The 19732-nt window shown below is 32.4% G+C and overlaps 2 protein-coding genes across 2 annotated transcripts; one reads left to right on the top strand and one right to left on the bottom strand.

The window, feature by feature from the left end:
- Window positions 1-285: 285 nt before the first annotated feature.
- LOC18055425 (protein phosphatase 1 regulatory inhibitor subunit PPP1R7 homolog) lies at window positions 286-4699 on the bottom strand. The gene is made up of 7 exons (XM_006451201.2): window positions 4326-4699; window positions 3660-3890; window positions 3352-3498; window positions 3114-3256; window positions 2910-3024; window positions 734-892; window positions 286-639 (listed from the first exon to the last, which is right to left on the bottom strand). The coding sequence occupies exons 1-6, from the start codon at window positions 4620-4622 to the stop codon at window positions 812-814; spliced, it is 1014 nt and encodes a 337-aa protein (XP_006451264.1). The 5' UTR covers window positions 4623-4699; the 3' UTR covers window positions 286-639; window positions 734-811.
- Window positions 4700-16780: 12081 nt separating this feature from the next.
- LOC18055426 (pentatricopeptide repeat-containing protein At1g77170, mitochondrial) lies at window positions 16781-18634 on the top strand. Its single transcript, XM_024178223.1, has one exon. The coding sequence runs from the start codon at window positions 16920-16922 to the stop codon at window positions 18333-18335; it is 1416 nt and encodes a 471-aa protein (XP_024033991.1). The 5' UTR covers window positions 16781-16919; the 3' UTR covers window positions 18336-18634.
- Window positions 18635-19732: the final 1098 nt, after the last annotated feature.

Raw genomic sequence — 19732 nt, forward strand, 5'->3', positions numbered from 1 at the left:
CTGGTTGCGCTTAATGAGCTACACAACTGTTCTAAATAGCTACGCTTGTTCATGACCTCATGGATGATTGGTTTGAAAATTTTCTATACAATAACTTCATTGGTCATTGCTGTAGCAGAGCATGATCTTCTTGTCACACTGCTGCAATCGCCAGTCTGACAGACCATATCTGTAGACTTTTGACAAGAGCTGGGGGTTAAAACCACAACACTTCAGTCCCAAACATGACTTTCATCAAGTTCCATAGACGACACTAGCAAAAAGAAGAGATTTTCAGATAAGGGGTCAGGGCACAATTTTTCTTTTAATCTCCGAAATTTGAAACTTAGATTACAGTTGTGCAATATATATCAGAGATGTTCATACATCCCTTTTTCTATAAGAGAGTTAAAAACTTCAACTTAAACACAAGGTATAAAAACTTCCTTCAACTTAAACACAAGAAGGTACTTCAATAAAAAAATAAGAAGATTATCCAAACGGGGAGAAACAACAGTAAAAGGCACATTAGAGCCTCAAATGTTTAGGCCAACTGCAACTACCCACTACTTTTTTACCAATGCATCACTTTCTGTGTCATCGGTGTCCTCCCAAAACTGATGTTCTCGTTCATAAGGAACCTCATGAACCACAAACTGCCTGCAACCAGATTTGACAATAATCAACCAACTGTGGTTAACCATAAAGGAACCATAGAAAAGCAAATTAAGCAAATTCATTTAAGGATCATTACTTGATAAAGGCTGTCACTTTATGAGGCTTTCAAGTGCCATAGTCCTGACAAAAGGAGAACCCAAGGACACTATGACTTCTAAAGAAATACATCAGAATCAATCTGCTGTATATTTGGGAAAATTTGTCTGAGGGTAGCAGAATAATTTGAAGATTTTGCCTGCAATGAAAGAAGCACGATAAGATGGAAAGAATATCAAAACCGCCAGAGCATCCCTGACAACACTGAAACAAGTATTGCTTTCCAATAATCAATAAGAAGAGGTAGATCACAGGCAAATTTTTGTAATTGACAGTCGGACAATTATAGTAATTATCATGAATTAGCCATTCAGATACATAGACTGGAAATAAAAAAAAACACAAGAGATCAGGTTGCTTCACTGAGCGTTTATGCAGGTCACAAAATGAATCTTTTGAGAAAACCAATAAGGTTGCAAGGAGATTTGACATTATCAAGTATCTGCATATATATCATATTACATACAATTACACACAATCAGGGTATAATATTGAACATTGTCCTTACTATTTGACAGAAATTTAAGAAAACTGCATGCAGCGCCTACAGAATTGCAGAATTACAGAAGCACCATATCTAGAAAAAGATCAAATATGCAGAGCCCACAAAGATCTTCACACCATGGAAAAAGAAATTTAGTTTAGATGAGTGTGTCACAAAACTGTAAAACTACTTGAAAATGGTTCTCATACAATAATAACCTAACGATAACAAATTGGATAACTACTGATGACTTCTACCTATAGCATTGAAAATTAACGGGCGAGGAACCAAAGGGGATGGCCACAAAACATTCTGCACGATGAGCTGTTAATATGTTTGGACATGGAAAACCATCAAACAAACAAAACATTACTACTACCATCAAATTCCAGAGGCAAAGAAAATCTGGCTCTGCTCCTGAAGATTTACAGTATAAAGTAATGATAGATCCACACAAAAAGTGTAAGAATTTGTAAAATGCTCATGAACAGAATCGTAACTTCCTCTGCTTTCAAAACCACGTGCTCTCAAAGGTGAGTTTGAAAGATGAGATTGAAGTGTTAGAATGTCAAAACACGTTAGCGATAATTAACCACTTGACCTTTTAAAATGACTTACAAGAAGACTCTGTGGAAAAAACAGCAGTATGAAAGAAAATGAGGGAAAGGGGGGAGGAACATCATCCCACTAGGCTTAGCAAGGAGTACATAAACAATTTTAGAGGATTGGAGAAACATAGAGCGTGCAACGACAAAAGAAGACTACACTAGAGAGAGGCACTCCGAGAAAAATCATATTAGAGTTCAAGAAAGCACCATTTCTGTGATTAAGGTTGGGTAGAAGCGTTTGTTGATTTAAGCAATAAACATTTGAATGAACATGAAATCCACTAATATCGTGACAGAGAAACAAAGTGCCTATTTGTTTTTACATTGGAAGTCTCAATATGTATTATTTCAAGTCATCCAGACACTAACTAACCTTTTTTTTGTTTTCTGACTTATCATTTATTTTAAAAGGTTGTCCTCTGAATCGAAGAAGTACATGTTTCCCCTTAAGGCTTGCGTCTGAATGTCTAAATGGGTTACTTAGCTCCCAAAACTACCCACTATGCAATTAATCTATTTCCTACCACATTAAAACCTAATTAATTCTTGTCTTTAGTGTGAACAGTTCATAGTAAAGATTAATCATTAACTTCGAAAATTAAATTACATTTTGTAGCACCAAACAATATTAGAGCATTATTTATGTTAAAAAAAAAAGCAATTATTTCATAAATGGTCAGTTACATGTATATACATAGTCCTTCTCTAGTGAGGGCATCCTCACTTTGTTAAAGTGAGGATATCACTAGAATACAAGAAAATACAAATTTCAATACACTAAACGTTGTGTTTTTTCCTTCGTTAATGTACTGAAATCCGTGTTTTTTTATTTTTTAGTGACATCCTCACTAGAGAATAATTATATATAGATAATCATCATATTATCCAATCATTTTCTTTTTTTACTAGTCAAACTACTTCACTTGAAAATTTTCTAACATCACCATCGCTAACAACAATAACTATGCTACCTAATGTATATCTCTAAAATGAAAAGTTATGACCATTAAGCAATAGTAAATCATGTTAAACAATTGCACCATGTGAGTTGCCAAGAACCATACACAGGGGTTGTTCTCGAGGTAAATAGTGGTTAGTGTCTCTCTTGAACCAGCAACAGCCTCAACAATGCTTTCAAGCGATTCAATTTGATTGTCATTAAGCCATAAATCTTCTAACCTGAAACCAGAACCCCAGCCAAACAGTCATATCAATGACGAAATTAGACTACATGATTCCCAATGCAAAGCAAAGATGAATAGACGTACCGGGAAAGATTTTGAATGTCATCAACTAATGTTAGCTTATTTGATGATACATCCAACACATGAAGGTTGACTAATGTTGATAAGCCCTCCATTTTGGAAATACCATTATGGCTCAAATATAGTTCTTCTAGAGCAATACATTCCTAGAAATTGATAAAATCAGTGTTACTGCATTATAATGGAAATGCATGGTGACAGTCTGTCTCACTTACAAAAAACACTATTTATAATGACCCACCTCAAAACCTTTCATCGAAGTTAAACGGTTACTTTGCAAGCTAATTTTTTTAATGCATTTCAGACCACATAAGTTTACTACTTTTATGCGATTTCGTCCAAGCCACAGCTCCTGTAAATTTGTCAGATTTTGCAAATTCTCCATCACCTGCATAACAGATGTAAGAACTTCTGCATTAAAACAATGCTCCAAATCCATACACCCAATAGGTATTCTGATTCAATCCATAAAATGAACAACCCAGCAAACGGCATTCACACACACTTGTTAATTGCATTCAAGAAATGATTGCAAGAGAAAACTCTAACCCGTAATCTGTTGGAACCAAATTCAAGAATCTGCAAATCATGGAAGTGTTCTATCTCCTCCATCTTAGGAACTTCATTTTTCGATACATAAAGTTCCTTGAGTGTGTCAGTGACATTGGACAATCCATGCGACGATGTGATCTCATTGAAAGAGACATCAAATACAGAAAGCTTCTTGAATATGCTGACATCAGGAATTTTCATCAGTTTATTGTCCCTCAGTATTAGCTCCTGCAATAACAACAGTCCCTTCTCAGAAATAAGTACGAATCAAATTTTACCTAAATTAACATTCCAAAGACTTATGTCCTTGCCCTGATTAATTTCTTTTTCATCACTTTGTAACACGTTAAATTTTACTGAACTAAACATTTTAAAGTAGTCTAAAGTCTCTTTCTCAATTGTATAGTATTTGGCCGAAACAAATAAGTATCAGATCAAAGAAGCACTTGAAGTCTAGGATTCTCAAGAAGCATTTAATAAATGTTTCCATCGTAAGCGTTTTTAGGGTTGAACTAAAGTGCATTTTCAGAATTTTACAAAAGCAATTTCTCTCGAAAGCACTTCCGACGCACCTTAGTTTTAATTATACCATTAACCAAACAAGTAACAAAATCATTTACTTCATATTTCAACGCTATCTCAGCTTTAAAAAAATAAAAATACCTCGAGACCAGCTAAAGCGTCCCACCGGGAAATTGGCTCGATAGCAGCATCATCGATGAGATTTTGGCGAAGAGAGAGCTTTTTCAAATTCGAAAGATGCGAAATTCTGGAATCCAAGCTCGTGAGTCGATTCGCGGTTAGGTCCAACTCGGTTAGATTTGTAGGGAACTCGACTGAGTCGAGATCATGGAGTTGAAAGCTGGTGAGATCGAGGACCGTATTTGACAAGTCAATCTCTACCGCCTGATCGGGATTTGTCGCCTCAGCAGACGGTTGCTTTTCGCCGTCCATGTCCATGTTGTCGTATGCTTCTAGAACTACAGAGGCTCTTGCGGTCGGTTGAAGAGCCCTTCGATATTGTTGACCGTTTCAGTTCCAATAAATATAAATAGATTTGCATTCCGCTTTGCTTTTAGATGTTTCGGTAAAATAAAAAAAAGGTAAATTACCTGAGTGATATATATTTTGATAAATTTAAAAAAAATGACATTTATTTTAAAAATATTCATGTAAATAATAAATCATTAGTTTTAATATAAATAGTAAATTAATTATTAAATAATTTTTAAAAAAAATTATTTATAAAATGATGTTTTTGTCTTTATAATAACCACAAAATAATATTTATATCCCTACAATTAGTTACAAAATGTGTTTTTATCCCTATTCAATTATTTTTAGTATAAAAATTTCATTTAAGTGTAATTAACTGACTTTTTTTTTTTAAAATCAAACATAATCTTTTTTAAAAAATTCTTGTTGAATCCAACTTTGCCGTTCAATTTAATAAGAAATTTTTGTTTAATTCAACAATAAATTTAAAAAATTGTATGATTTAACTAAAAAAAACCCGTTAATTACACTTAGATGTAATTTTTATAATTTTTCTATTTAAAAAATAAAAAATAAAAAATAATTGAGTATGGGCAAAAACATATTTCGTAACTAATTATAGGAATAGAAATGTCATTTTGTAGCTATAATAGGGACAGAAACATCATTTATAATTAATTCTAGGGGCAAAAGTATTATTTTGTAATTAATTTACTATTCACGTTAAAGTTGATGGCAAAGTTAACGGTTTATCACCCGCTCGAATATTTTTAAAACATGTGTCATCTTTTTTAAATTTGTCAAAACATATGTCATCCAGAACTAATTAACCCATAAAAAAAATTACCCAAGAGTACCAGCATTCTCTATATTCATAGATTTTATGTTGCATTTATGAATGGGTAATTAAAATGACTAGAATTAGAATAGCAAAGTTTACTTAAGCGTTAGAAAGTTGTATTGTTATTGATTTATTTATTTATTTTATCTTAAATTCATAATAATTATTCTAAGTTACCGAAATACCCTTAGTTTATTATTATAATTATTATTATCATTATTTATTATAATATTTGTGATATTGTTGTTCAAAAAAGTTATTATTATTAATAATAACAAAACTATTTACATCAACAATAATGATGATGGTGACGATGATGATAACAATAGTAGAAGTGATAAGATAACAATAATAACAAAAAGTTATTATTAGTAATAATAACAAAAAATCAACTGTCAACAACAATCTTTTATGGCAGTAGTAGTAATGCCGTAAAACAACTGCAATGATGACAACGAGAACGACGATCAATTTAAAAAAAAAATTGAATTGAGGATAAAATCAAAATCATGGAAATTTGGTGGGTGTAGAAATGTCAAACTTAGAAATAGAATTTTGATTCCCAATCCCTTGTTCGAAATTAAAACTCTAGTAATCATTCTCAAATGCAGTGAGCCACAACTAATATATTCTCATTTCCCTTCTTAGTTTGCATGTAAACAACAAAATGATTCCGATTCCAACCATCTCATTCTCATATTCCTAATCAGTAAACACACCAATACAATATTGTCTAAAGGTCTATCAAGCATTAGCTCAGAAATCTAATTCCACAAATATATCGTATTAAAATCTAAGCAAACAAGCCTCTTGGGAGCTTAAACCAACGCCTTTAACATATGTTGAAGGGCATTAACAATAAAACTCAATTTTTCTAAAAGGAGATTTGTGTCTTTTTAAATAATTAATCAATAATCTTTTGGTTGGGTTAATTGTCACCTTATCCTCCTAATTAGTGGCAAAGCTAGCAATATTTTTTGGAGTGGGCTGGATTTTTTTTTTAATTAATGCTTTTCTACTGTATGAGAGGTTCCTTTTGTTTCTATATGCAATTCAAGATTTTGAATAAGAAATTAAAGATGCATCTTATAATTGATATAATAAGTCTATCTCCTCAAAGTATTTGTTTTAAACACAAGAAATTGTTGAAACTTGTAATTGCTCTTTGACTTCACTTTGACAAGGAGACATGAAATGTCGAGAGCTTGAAGTTGAGAGGGAGATAAACTCTTATAAGAATTTGACTATAATTGAAAAGGCAACATAACTAATTAATATAAAAATTTTATACAAGTTCTAATAAGGATATTCCTTTAGCTTCACCATTGCTCTTAACTGCAAAGTGGAGGGTTCAAGTCTTCCCAATGAATGTAGGAGTATTTTCTTGTATAGGGCTCTAATGAGCTTCACATTTGTGCTCCAAAAATATATGATAGATGCCCAATGCTAATATTTAATGATTATCATCATTTTGCTACTTAAAGAATTGTAAAATATCAAATAACTATACGAAGTATTGTATACTGTCATTTTACTACTATAACTTTACAAAATGTTTCATTTTACTACTTTTTCATAAGGACCATTAGTTGACCAATTCGTTGACTAGTAAAATACTAAATTTACCCTTCATGGTAAAATACAAATGGAGTTATTAAATAATAGACAAAAAATTATATTATGCCCTTAAATTGTTAAATAATAGTTTTAACCATATATTTCTGAATAACTCTGGATTTATTAGAACTGTGAAAGTAACAAATTGATAAAAATACCCCTGGATATTTTTGTTAAAAAACACACAATCTATTCTAAAAAAATACTTAAAACTTATCTACATAATAAATATTTCCATATTTTAAGTTTTTTATTTAGAGAATAGATTATGTGTTTTTTTAACAAAAATATCCAAGGGCATTTTTGTTAATTCACTGCTTTTATAGTTATAAAAATTTCAAGGTTATGCGTAAATTCATGGTTAAAACTATTTTTTAACAATTTAAGGGCATAATGATAATTTTACGTATATTACTTAATACTTCTATTTGTGCATTTTACTATAAAGCGTATAATTAATATTTTACTAGTCAACTAATGGTCATAATGGAAAAATAGTAGAATTAAAGGTTTTACAAAGTTATAGTAGTAAAATGATAGAAATAATACTTTTTGTAGTTATTTAATATTTTACAATTCTTGAAGTAATGAAATAGTAATAACCCTATTTTGATTTTTTAATGAAGTAAAGAAATCATAATAACCTTATTTTGATTTTTTTAATTTATTTATTTTGTAAAAAAAATATGCAACCAAAACTACATAAATTTGATTATTTTGGTCAAAACTTAAAATATGTTTTCAATCCAAATAGCTCATCTTTTTTCTTGTTAAGATTAAAAAAATATTTGAAAAGGCCTTATGATTTTTATAGACTAACATATCCCATGGTTAGAATAGAGAATTTAAATTGATATATTTGTGCATTGTTTTGTTGTTGTGAAATTCAATTTCTCATTTATATTAATAGAATAAAATATTTCATGAATGTTAGAAATTTTATAGCTTTTGTTGAATTTCTAGGTTGGATCAATTGTAGTTTTTAGTCATAAGTACTTTTTTTTTAAATACTAATATTATAATTAGAATTCTACTTATATTTATAATAAGAAATCTATAAGGATTATTCTTGATAAATTTAGTACGACACAACTCAAATTTTTACACTCACATAATATTAGAGGGATATTTACTCAACCTATGAGAGACAAAATTTACCTCTACCCAATTTAATTAGAAATGGGAATTGAGTCTCAACAATAGATTGCGTATAGGTTGTGTCAATGACTAAGGCCATGTTCAGTTGCTGGAAAATAAGGCTGGAGAGGAAAGATTTTCCATTTTCTCCATAATTTCCTTTGTTTGGTTGGTAAAAGTAAATTGGGAATTAAATTCCATTCTACACCCAATTTCTGGTGTTTGAGGAATTTGATTTTTGCATTGAAGAGTAGGGAAATTCGGATTCCACACCATGAAAAATTCATGTTTCCCTATTTTACCGTCATTTAATTTTGATTTTCCAATTTTATCCCTAAACAAATCTAAATGGAAATAGCCCTAACTCTCTTATAACATCACAACCTCTCACTCAAAATCGGAGGATCCTCTCTCTTTCAACTTCCGGCAACTATCACCGGTGATAAAGAGCACCGGTCTGTTGGAAGTTGAAAGAGCACCGGTGACACCTTTTGAGTGTACAAAATTATTCCAAGTTTCAATAGTCTCTTACATCTTCCTTACAACTTCAATCTCTTCAGTCTCGACTTTGATTTCAACTCCGATTTCTCAATCTTAGCTTTAATCTCTCGGTCTTCGATCTCAGGTTTTCAATTTTATTTTTTAAATTTAAGAATTTCTTCCCTTGAGTTTAAAGCATGCATCATAAAAAGATAAATATTTGTTTATAATAGATCCAAGGCACCTACCTCTGAGGCTCTGGAAATTCCTAGCTAACAAAAGAAGAAAAATATATACAAGTTGGTGAAAGGCTTTTAATCGACTAAATATTTATATACATTATAGCATACATAAGTTGGGATCTATAATGTCAGCTGTTGTTGTATCTTATTCATCATCATATATATTAACTGAGATTCATTATGATGAGTTTTAATTGTTTGATTAGTTTTAAAAATTAATTAGCAATTTCACTATCTAAAAGATGCAACAATAACACAAGCATTGAGGAGTAATTTCTGGATAACAATATTAATTAATTGTAGCTTCAGTCATTTTCAAATGACTGATTCTAGATTTTTTTTTCAAATGACAATATTAATTAAGTGTTTGTGATGAGGATAAAGAAACATGGGTTAAACTTTTCCTTAAATTTGCTCGAACGCATACTGTAAGGCAAATAAAATATATGAAATCATCATTTGCTTGACATATTAGAAACTACTTGTTATTTTACTAAGTGTACATCTGTAAGTGATCATCATCCTACTATGTGTCCAACACCTCATTAAGTGTTTAATAACTCATTAAATGCTTGGTACTATGCAAAGTTCATAAATCAGGCTATGATTTATTTATTTATTTGAAAAGCATGTTAAATATAGTAAAAATTTACTTTGATGAAGCTTTTGAAGTGTATGTAGAAATGGCAAAAGTCCAGGTCGGGTTCGGGTTTGGGGCTGCTCGGGACCGACCCGGATGTCACACATAGCTACCTGGACCCGTACTGTGCTCGAAATTTTTCTATGCAGGCCGGGTACATGCCCGGCACTATCTGGGTACGGGTTTTTTTTGGGTTTTCTCTACCCGGATTTTCAAAGGTGAAAGCACTGGAAAAAAAAAATTGCAGCCAAAACAATTGTTTACTTCTAAGTTCTAACAAACCGTAACAGTCCAAAACCAAAACATCTTAACTATAGGCAAACATCTAATGGAATTATTAAAATTAAAAAAGGAAAAAAAATTCTATAATAAATTATTACAACATCTTAACTATTTCAATTTCAATCTACTTTATAAATTTAAGTAAATAACAAACAAAAATCATTTCAATCTATTATCTACTACCTAAATTCATTCAATTTCTAAACTAAATTCATTCAATCCCTATCAAAAATTTAAATTGAGCATCACAATAATCACCAAATAAATCTAAATAATATAGCATACTAACACCCAACATAATACATATCATAACTTCAATATCAATAACCAACATAACATATAAAAATCCCAAAATATCAAACACACATAATTCATAAAAGAGTTTAAAATACAGTAATGTAACATATGTAAATAATAACTTCATGTTAAGCAGCTCAACGATTGTGCCCCATCATCATCATCATATGAAATTAACTCCTCCCTAGCAAAAATCTCATTTTCCGGAACTCCACCTAATAACAAAAATAACACATTAAGATTTAAAAGCATTTTGAGCAAACAAATAATACTATAACATAATTCAAATAACTTTATACCTCGAGAAGAAGCCCAAATCCAATTTTGAGCACACATTAAGGATTCCAAAGTGTTATGATGAAGTCTACTATGATGCAGACTCAAAAATCTGCCCCCGGTACTAAAAGCGGACTCAGAGGCAACAATGGATACATGAATGGCTAAGATATCCTTGGCCAACTCGCCCAAAATAGGATATTGGCCTGTGTGCATCTTCCAAAAAGCTAAAATATCAAAGTTCGGAATAGTATCCAACAATTCATCATCTAAATATCTATCCAACTCCGACCTAGTCACCTTAACACGCTTATTTCAACTTTGAAATGTTTCAAACTCATCTACATCCCAATACTTATTCGGATTCGAAGAAGATTCTAAAGGAACATCATCCAACCCAATATCCTACCTATCACTCAAAACCATAGCTTTCATTTCATATTCTTTCACTAAATCATGACAAAGCTTACGTGCACGCTCAATATGCTCATCCGCTGTATCACCATAGATCTTTGGGAAATAAAAATCAATCAACAACATCTTATATCTCGGGTCAAGAACTACAACCACAACTAACATCGGATGAATTTCATTTCAATATTTTTCAAATTTATCAACCATTTTATCAGCCATAATTCTAATAGCAAGATTATCGGAAGTGTGCCACCCATTAATTGACATTTTCATTTTACATATTAATGGAAAGAACAAATTAGCAGTAGGGTATTTTGTACCCGAAAACATCTCCGTTAACATGTAAAATGATTTCAAATGCTCCACCATTGTAGTTGCCAAATCTCACTCACTATCACTAGGCAAGCTCTTATATTGAGACTCACGTTGTTGTAACCGAGAAAAAACACTTTTATACATCAATGCTACATCAAGCATGGCATAAGTAGAATTCCAACGAGTTGGACAATCTAACTTCAAACTTTTTTATAATTAATTTTCAATTGCCTAGCAGCTAGCTCAAAAGATTCAAATCATTTTGGTGTTTGCGTCCAGTAACTAACACTCTCCCTAATCTTTCCAACCCCGTTTTCTATAACTTTCAACCCATCCCGCACAACCAAATTCAATATATGAGCAGTACATCTCATATGAAAAAATTTACCATTGGAAATTAAGGTACCGAGATCAAACCTTAATAACAATTTCTCCACCATCGCATCATTAGTGGTACAATTATCCAAGGTCATTGAAGACAACTTTCTATCCACGTTCCAATCCAACAGACATTGCACCAACTCATTAGAAAGGGCCTCAGCAGTATGAGGGCTCGGAACATAAATAAACCTAACAAGTATTCAAGTAATAATATTAAATACACAAACTTAAAATATTATAACAATTTAAACTTTAAAAGAAATCAAATATAAGTAATAAAAAATTGAAAGAAAAATTAAGCAAATAAAAAGTTATAGACAAATTAGAAATTATCTTAAAATTCGGCTATGCAATTTCCAAGAGTTGTCAATAAAATGTGTTGTGACAACCATGTATTCTTTTTTCTGGTTACTTGTTGTCTATAAATCTGTAGTAATAGCCACTCTACCATGATTTTTCTCCAACATATGCAAAGTCTTAACCTTCTCAATATGATAAAGTTTCAAAATCTCATTCTTTAATGTATTTCTACTCATTGGCTTAACCACGGGGTTGGCAAGTGCCATCATTTCTCTAAAGCCTTTATATTCCACAAATTTAAGTGGAAGCTCATGCATCACCACCATCCTTGCAATCAAACTTTGCAAAACATTTGGATCGAAACTGTCAAAGCCAATGTCACAACTCCCATCCTCTCTTTTGAGCACTTTGAGACTTCCTTGAAGTGCTTCTTGTATTTTCGGTTAATTCTTCAAAAAACAAGATTTCACGTGTCTGTTCAAGTAGTCCCTGATGTGTATTTGGCTTCTAAAATTGCATTACAGTGCATGCACTTTGCCTTTTTTTCTCCATTAATAGTTACTTTTGTAAAGTGATCCTAAGTTGTAGAGAATTTCTTTCCCTTCTTATCTTTAAGAGTTGACAGTGAAATCTCCTCAACCTCATTATCATTGCTATCTTCAACATTCCAACATAAATTTGGAGCATTTGAAGAATTAATATCTATATTGTCTGACAGTGACTGTGACAGTGACATCGCACTATTGTTTATTATAAAAAAAATAATGAATAATTATAAATAATCATGCAAATTACATAGTTATAATATTATATAACAAAATTCACTTACAAGCAACCTAAATTAACTTATATTTTTATCAATAACTGAAATTACTTAAAAAAACAATTCAAATTCATATCCATTGAAATAAACCAGTAAGCTAGCAACGTCCCCAGTTTCAGCCAAACAGTTACTAGGCAGGTACCAATTCCAAGTAAAGTCAGAAATGACAGATCAATAAAAACAACAAACACAAATTGCAAAATGTGATGAAGTTAAAAAGCAACTTCGTTTATCTTTTTCTCAGTCTATGCATCATTTCAATCACAGGGGGGTTTTTTTTTTATTTTGAAGGGGCAAAAGTTGTATACTACTACTACTACATCAGTACATTTATATGTATCCTTCTGTAAGTAGATAAAGTGAGTGTTTGTTTACATCTATATGTATCCATCTGCCCTTTACGGTGCATAAAGAGAATTGAAAGCAATTTAAACTTCCAAGATTATTTATGCTTCTAAACACTTCCAGAATCCAAGAAAATAATTAAGCATATATATATATATATATATATATATATATATATATATATATATATATATATATATATATATATATATATAACACCTAACAATAATAATGCCAAATACTCAATTTCATCATTTTTGTTTTAAAAAAACAGCAAAAAAAAAAAAAACCTCATGGGTCGTGGCTGTGATGGCGGGTTTGCAGCTGATATGGTGACAAAACAATGGAGTGAGAGTATGAGACCAACTATGGTGGCGGACGCCGTCGCGCGGTGGCTGTCGTTGAGAAGATGACCAAACGGTGAAGAGCTCTATGACGGACTGATGGCTGTGCTTTGCGGTTCGTGGAGGGAGAGGTGCGGTCAACGCTACATCGCCATTGGTGAAGATGGGTGGTGGAGAGACGGAGGAAGGTGCCGATTCTGAGACTTGTCACTATTGAGGGTTGGCCGGTTGGGTTTGGGGGAAATTGGGCAAAGCAAAATGCATTTTCGTTTTTATATTTTCCTCTCTTTTTTTTTTACTTAATAAAAAAGCGGGCACGGGTTCAGGGTTCTTGGTGTTGTGATCGGACCTTTGCCCGGAACCAGTCGGGCATTGAAAATCAATGTTCGGATCCGCTTTTTCCATGCTTCCCGGACCGCATGCACCGGGTCCGGTTTGGGCGGGCTTTTCTGCCATCTCTAAGTGTATGATAATAAGATGACAATGTATCTTTCATAGTCATAGTTGTGGTTTTTTTTTTTTTTTTTTGTCTATGCACTCAATCTGATTGTTGCTTTGGAAAGGAATCAAGTGAAACTAGTTAATCTGTTTTATTTCTTTCATCGGCCCTATGAACGAGGTGTTCCTCCAAGTTATGAATTATTTATGTTATATGGCTTATAACTGCATTTGGTGCTTTATCCAATATAAGTTCGCTAAATCTAGCAATCTGAAATATGCTCTCTTGTTTTTATTATTTGTTGATTTTAATATTTTCAGATCCAATTTTGACAATGGGTTGTTGGATTTCTTCACATGCATGGGACAACAATTTGTGGTACAATTATCAATGAGAGGGGGTAAGTAAAGTAGAGCATATTTGTTGTGATTCTGTGTTTAGTTGCTTTAATTATCTTCAAGGTCAATTGCAATTATTTTTTCCCTCAAACAAATCAGTAGTTTGTATTTAGGTTGTTGTTATTTGTTATTTTATTGTCACTGCAAATTGTAGTTAATTATAGTTGTACTCTCTCTTTATATTGTTGTTATTTTCTAGTTAGTGAAAATTGTAGTTAATACTTCTATCAATTAACAACCACATTTTCTAAATAAAAAAAAATAGATGATATCATTTCTTATCGAATTCAAAAACCATTTTTAGGTTGAAATTATTTGAAACTAGGTTGAAATGAAGTTTATGAAGGCTTTAGAATTGTTGGGGACCATATTTAGATAAATGTTTAAATTTGCTCAAATGATTACTGTGAGGCAAATAAAGTATATGAAATCATCATTAGCTCGACATATTAGAAACTACTTGTCATTTGACTAAGTGTACATCTGTAAGTGATCATTATCCTACTATATGTCCAACAACTCATTAAGTGTTTAATAGCTCATTAAATATTTGGTACTATGCAAAGTTCATCAATCAGGCTATGATTTTTTTATTTATTTGAAAAGCATGTTAAATATAGTAAAAAGTTACTTTGATGAAGCTTTTGAAGTGTATGATAATAAGATGACAATGTATCTTTAATGTTTTTTACAATCTTTGTGAATAGGATAGAGAAACATGGGTTAAACTTTTCCTTAATGGGGAAATTTAACTCATGCTTAAATGTTATGGTTTATTAATGTCTACCTTAATTCATTTGAGCACTTGAAATTTGACTAAGTATTTTTTGTTATGTTTTTGTTTTTTCATATTCTGGGGTCTTTGAAATTTGAAGATGTTACAGTCACATTTTGAAATTTGACCAAGTAATTTTTTATTATTTCATTTGAGCATTTGAAATTTAATATTTTTGTAGTAATATTATGGGCTATGTTTTTTTAATAATATTATGGGCTATTTTTGAAATAATATTAATTTTTCTTTTTTAAAAAAAATTACTTTTAATAAAAGCACTTAAATAATAATTGATAAAAGCATTTTTGACAATGATAAGCAAAAGCATTTTTAGTAAAAGCACTGTAAATGTGGCTAGGAATTGAGAATGAAACATTAACCTTAAAGCTAATTTTTAAATAGTTAAGCATATTTGTAGTTTTTTAATTAATTGAATAATAAATATTAAAAATCTAATACAAAGATAAATTTGTCTAAATACAAAATTATAAAATTCCTTTCCTTTGCTAATTATATCCTAATTGAATAAAAGAAATTAAATTCTCCACCCTTTTCTTCTCTTTTCCTTTCTCCTCCTCTATTTTCCTCTCCTCTTCTCTCTCCTCTTTTCCTACAACTGAACATGACCTAAAAGTCCATTGCCCATTTTATTAGAAGTTACAAGTTGACTAAAGCAGTGTGATAATGATGTGGGTTGGTAATGGTTATAAATCCATTTAGGTGGATTTGATAATGAAAAATCAAACCCACAATGGTATGTAAGATTTAGTAATCTAGTGGATTTGACATAGGCAAACTCTACCAAATCTTACCTAGTGTCATCCCTTACCATGATTAAGCAAGATAATTTCACCCCTAAGTGGATATGGATAAATGACTCTATTGCGCACAACACATATTTCTACTATTATATTAAAGTATATTAAAATACATTACCTCTTTAATATTCAAGGGCATATATTTACTTCGCTCACATTTGTGGCAAAGATTATTTACCCCTCCCCAATTATGAGAAAACAATAAGAGTCCCTACAATCGTAAGGATTCAAACCTACTCTGTTAACCTTGTTGAAAGGGTAAGTTGACACTCGCACATGCTATGACTTGAATGACTTAAAATAGGCACAAATATGCTATGATATAAGGATGACAATTAGTCAAGCCCGAGCCTAACTCAATCACTGAAATTGCAGGTCCTACCCGTAAAAAGCCCGATTATTTGTATCTTGAGACGGGTTGGGCCCGACTCGATTCGGGTTAGGGTCGGGTTGGGTTTTTTTCAAGCCCGCACAATACTTTCTCTCTCACCTTAAATATTTTGTTTTTTTTTAATCCGATTTTACTTTGCTTTATCCAATTTTGCTTTGTTTATCAATGATGTAAAATAAAATTGCTTTATTCTAGAACCATTATATATTTATATGTCCATAATTTTTCATTAAAAAAAATTAATGTATTGTACAAATAAAAACACACAATTTCACAATTCAATTTCACAACTCAACATAAAACAATATTAATAATTTTTGTCATATGCATTGCACCTAAAATTACTTTTTTATATATATCCTTTATAAAACTAAAAAATCATAATTTTTTATAATTTTTTTTAATTTAAGGTCAAGTTCGATCGGGTCGATCCGGCTAGAGCCCGAACCTTGATCCGAATTTGAGTAGGCATTAATTTTTTGGCTTGAACCCGATCCAAAACTTGAAAATTCGGGGTAAAATCCAAAAATTCAAGTCGGATCAACCACACCAAAGTCTTATGTTCGTAATATTTTCTAAATGGAAAGTTCCTACTCAGGAGTCAGGATTTAGTAATCCCTCTTCTTGTAACTTGTAAGCCTTCAACACTCTGAAGAGAGACAGAGACAGAGACAGAGACAGAATCTCATTCCGATGTCCTATCTGCATGCTATCCCTTGTTCCCGGCATCAGTCTCTCCTCCCTACGCATGAAATCCTCTCACCCTCTCCTGCACAGGCTTTGCAAAACCCATACATTCAGAAAACACGTCACCATTTCCGCAGCAAGCAGCTTTCTCGATACTCATGAAGATCCAGCCAAAATCGTAGCAACCCAATTGTCAAAATGTACCAACTTACTCCAACTGAACCAAATTTATGCCCATATTATCCGCACTCACATGCTGCATTCTTACTCTGCCGCATTTCATTGGAACAATATTATTAGATTATACACTAGGCTAGAGGCTCCTAAGAAAGCTCTGGACATCTACATTTTCATGTCACGAGCTGGTGTCTTGCCCGATTGTTACACTCTTCCCATTGTATTAAAGGCCTCGTGCCAATTGTTCGCTTTAGAGATTGGCAGGCAGCTTCACTCGCTTGCTGTCCGACTTGGACTCGAGTCAAATGAGTTCTGTGAGAGCGGTTTCATCAGCTTGTATTCCAAAGCCGGTGATTTTGAGAAGGCGCGGAAGGTGTTTGATGAAAATCCAGAAAGAAAGTTAGGTTCGTGGAATGCGATCATTGCTGGGCTTTCTCAAGATGGGCGTGCCAAGGAAGCGATTGATATGTTTATTGGGTTAAAAAAATGTGGGTTCGAGCCTGATGATGTGACAATGGTTAGTGTAACTTCCGCTTGTGGTAGTTTAGGAGATTTGGAGTTGGCTCTTCAAGTGCACAAGTACGTTTTCCAAGTTAAAAGTAAGCAAAAATCGGATACTTTAATGTTGAATTCACTTATAGACATGTATGGGAAATGTGGCCGGATGGACTTAGCTTATAAGGTGTTTTGGGAGATTGACCAACCAAACGTGTCATCGTGGACATCCATGATTGTGGGTTATGCTGCGAATGGACTTGCCAATGAAGCACTCGATTGTTTTCATTACATGAGAGAATCCGGCATTAGACCTAATCATGTGACTTTCGTTGGAGTTCTAAGTGCATGCGTGCATGGCGGGAAAGTGCAAGAAGGGAAGCATTTCTTTGAAATGATGAAGAATGTATATCAAATAGAGCCTCGGTTTGCACATTATGGGTGCATGGTGGATCTGCTTGGTCGAGCAGGCTTGCTCGAGGAGGCTAGAGCGATGGTGGAAGGGATGCCAATGAAGGCGAATGTGGTGATATGGGGGTGTTTGATGGGTGCCTGTGAGAAATTTGGGAATGTGAAGATGGGGGAGTGGGTGGCTAAGCATTTGCAAGAATTGGAACCTTGGAGTGATGGAGCTTATGTGGTTTTATCGAATATTTATGCTAGTAGAGGTTTGTGGGAGGAGGTTGAGAGGATAAGAGCTGTTATGAAGCATAGAAATCTTGCAAAGATCCCTGCTTACAGCTTGGCAACAAGATTGGATTGAAATCGAAGGAATTTAATTTTCATCGTTTCTTTGGGTGATCAATAATTATCACTATGGTTATTATTATTCTTTTCAACCAGATTTTGGGGCTCAGCTGCGGTGCATACTCTGTTATTCAATTACATGTTCGTTCATCTTTTTGCCAAATTGTATATCTATGGCCTATGGGGCAGTACCAGACCTTTCTTTGAAGATAATTCTATACTAGGCTTTACTGCCGGTGCTGGCTGCTTTCATCACTTGCTAGCCATATCACATTCATTGTGATTGTTTATCTTGTAAGCAAGCAGGTTGAGTTGGTATTTAAATTTCAAATGTCCAAATGGTGACTGTAGCAACCCATTTTTTTTTTCTTTTTTCTGATAAGAGCATACCATTTTGTTACATCTAGTATGTTCAGCAGCGTATGTTTCATTTTATTAAATGTTTTCTCGGCTCCGAGTTCAATTGATTCAAAATCACATAAAAGTTATCAAGAGCTAAAGTGAAAGAATATATTATTAAATCTGTTGAAATACTTAGGAACATACGAGAAGAGAAATGAATAACTAAATGCCCTGATAACTATCATAAATAAAGTACTTTTCGTAGGAAATTAGGCAAGAAACAACCAACTTCTCATTTTAGAACATTTTTTAATAATAGGATCCGTATGACGCCTTTGCAAAAGATTTTATTTAAGTGATCACGTATTTGTCAAGTGGGTAATTTTTAAAAACCTCCCCTAGGGTTTGGGCTTGTTGCAAGTAGATGACGAGAATTGGTTTATTTGTAAAAAACCCCCTACCGTCAGTTAATTTTAACATTGACCGTTAGTTGACTGTGCAAAGACAATATTGCCCTTAACCATAGTTTGCAGACTAACATAACTAAAAAAAAAACTAAAATTGTTGGCGCGAAAAGCATAAACCCTATTTTTTGACAATTTTATCCTTGTCAATTCCAAAGATTTACAATATCATAGGTAAAGATTATGACTATTTTATTTTCAAATTTTTAATTTTATCTTTCTTGTAGGAACTTTAAGAAAATATCAATAATTTAAAGAGGATTTTTCAAGTTTTTAATTTTATTTTTTTTGTAGGAACTTTAAGAAAATATCAATATTTTAAAAAGGGTAAAATAGCCAATAATTTTGATTTTTTTTTAGCTATTTCCGTCTACAAACTATTGTTAAGGGGAATATTGTCTTTGCACAGTGAACTAACGATCAATGTTAAAATTAACTGACGGTAGGGGGTTTTTTACAAATAAATAAATTCTCGCCATCTACTTACAACAAGCCCAAACCTCAGGAGAAGTTTTTAAAAATTACCCTTTGTCAAGTTCGTTCATATGATCTCTCTTGCTTACAACTAATACCTACCAATATAATTGTTAGCTAGAGATTTCAAGTT

Source organism: Citrus clementina, unplaced genomic scaffold, assembly GCF_000493195.1.
Source record: "Citrus clementina cultivar Clemenules unplaced genomic scaffold, Citrus_clementina_v1.0 scaffold_1, whole genome shotgun sequence".
Classification (NCBI taxonomy): domain Eukaryota; kingdom Viridiplantae; phylum Streptophyta; class Magnoliopsida; order Sapindales; family Rutaceae; genus Citrus; species Citrus x clementina.

Coding starts and splice junctions, on each gene's coding strand:
- LOC18055425 (XM_006451201.2), bottom strand. CDS start 4,622: ATGGACATGGACGGCGAAAAGCAACCGTCTGCTGAGGCGACAAATCCC. Junction 3,891..4,325: donor ACGCTTTAGCTGGTCTCGAG/GTATTTTTATTT, acceptor TTGTTATTGCAG/GAGCTAATACTGAGGGACAA. Junction 3,499..3,659: donor TTGGTTCCAACAGATTACGG/GTTAGAGTTTTC, acceptor TCTGTTATGCAG/GTGATGGAGAATTTGCAAAA.
- LOC18055426 (XM_024178223.1), top strand. CDS start 16,920: ATGCTATCCCTTGTTCCCGGCATCAGTCTCTCCTCCCTACGCATGAAA.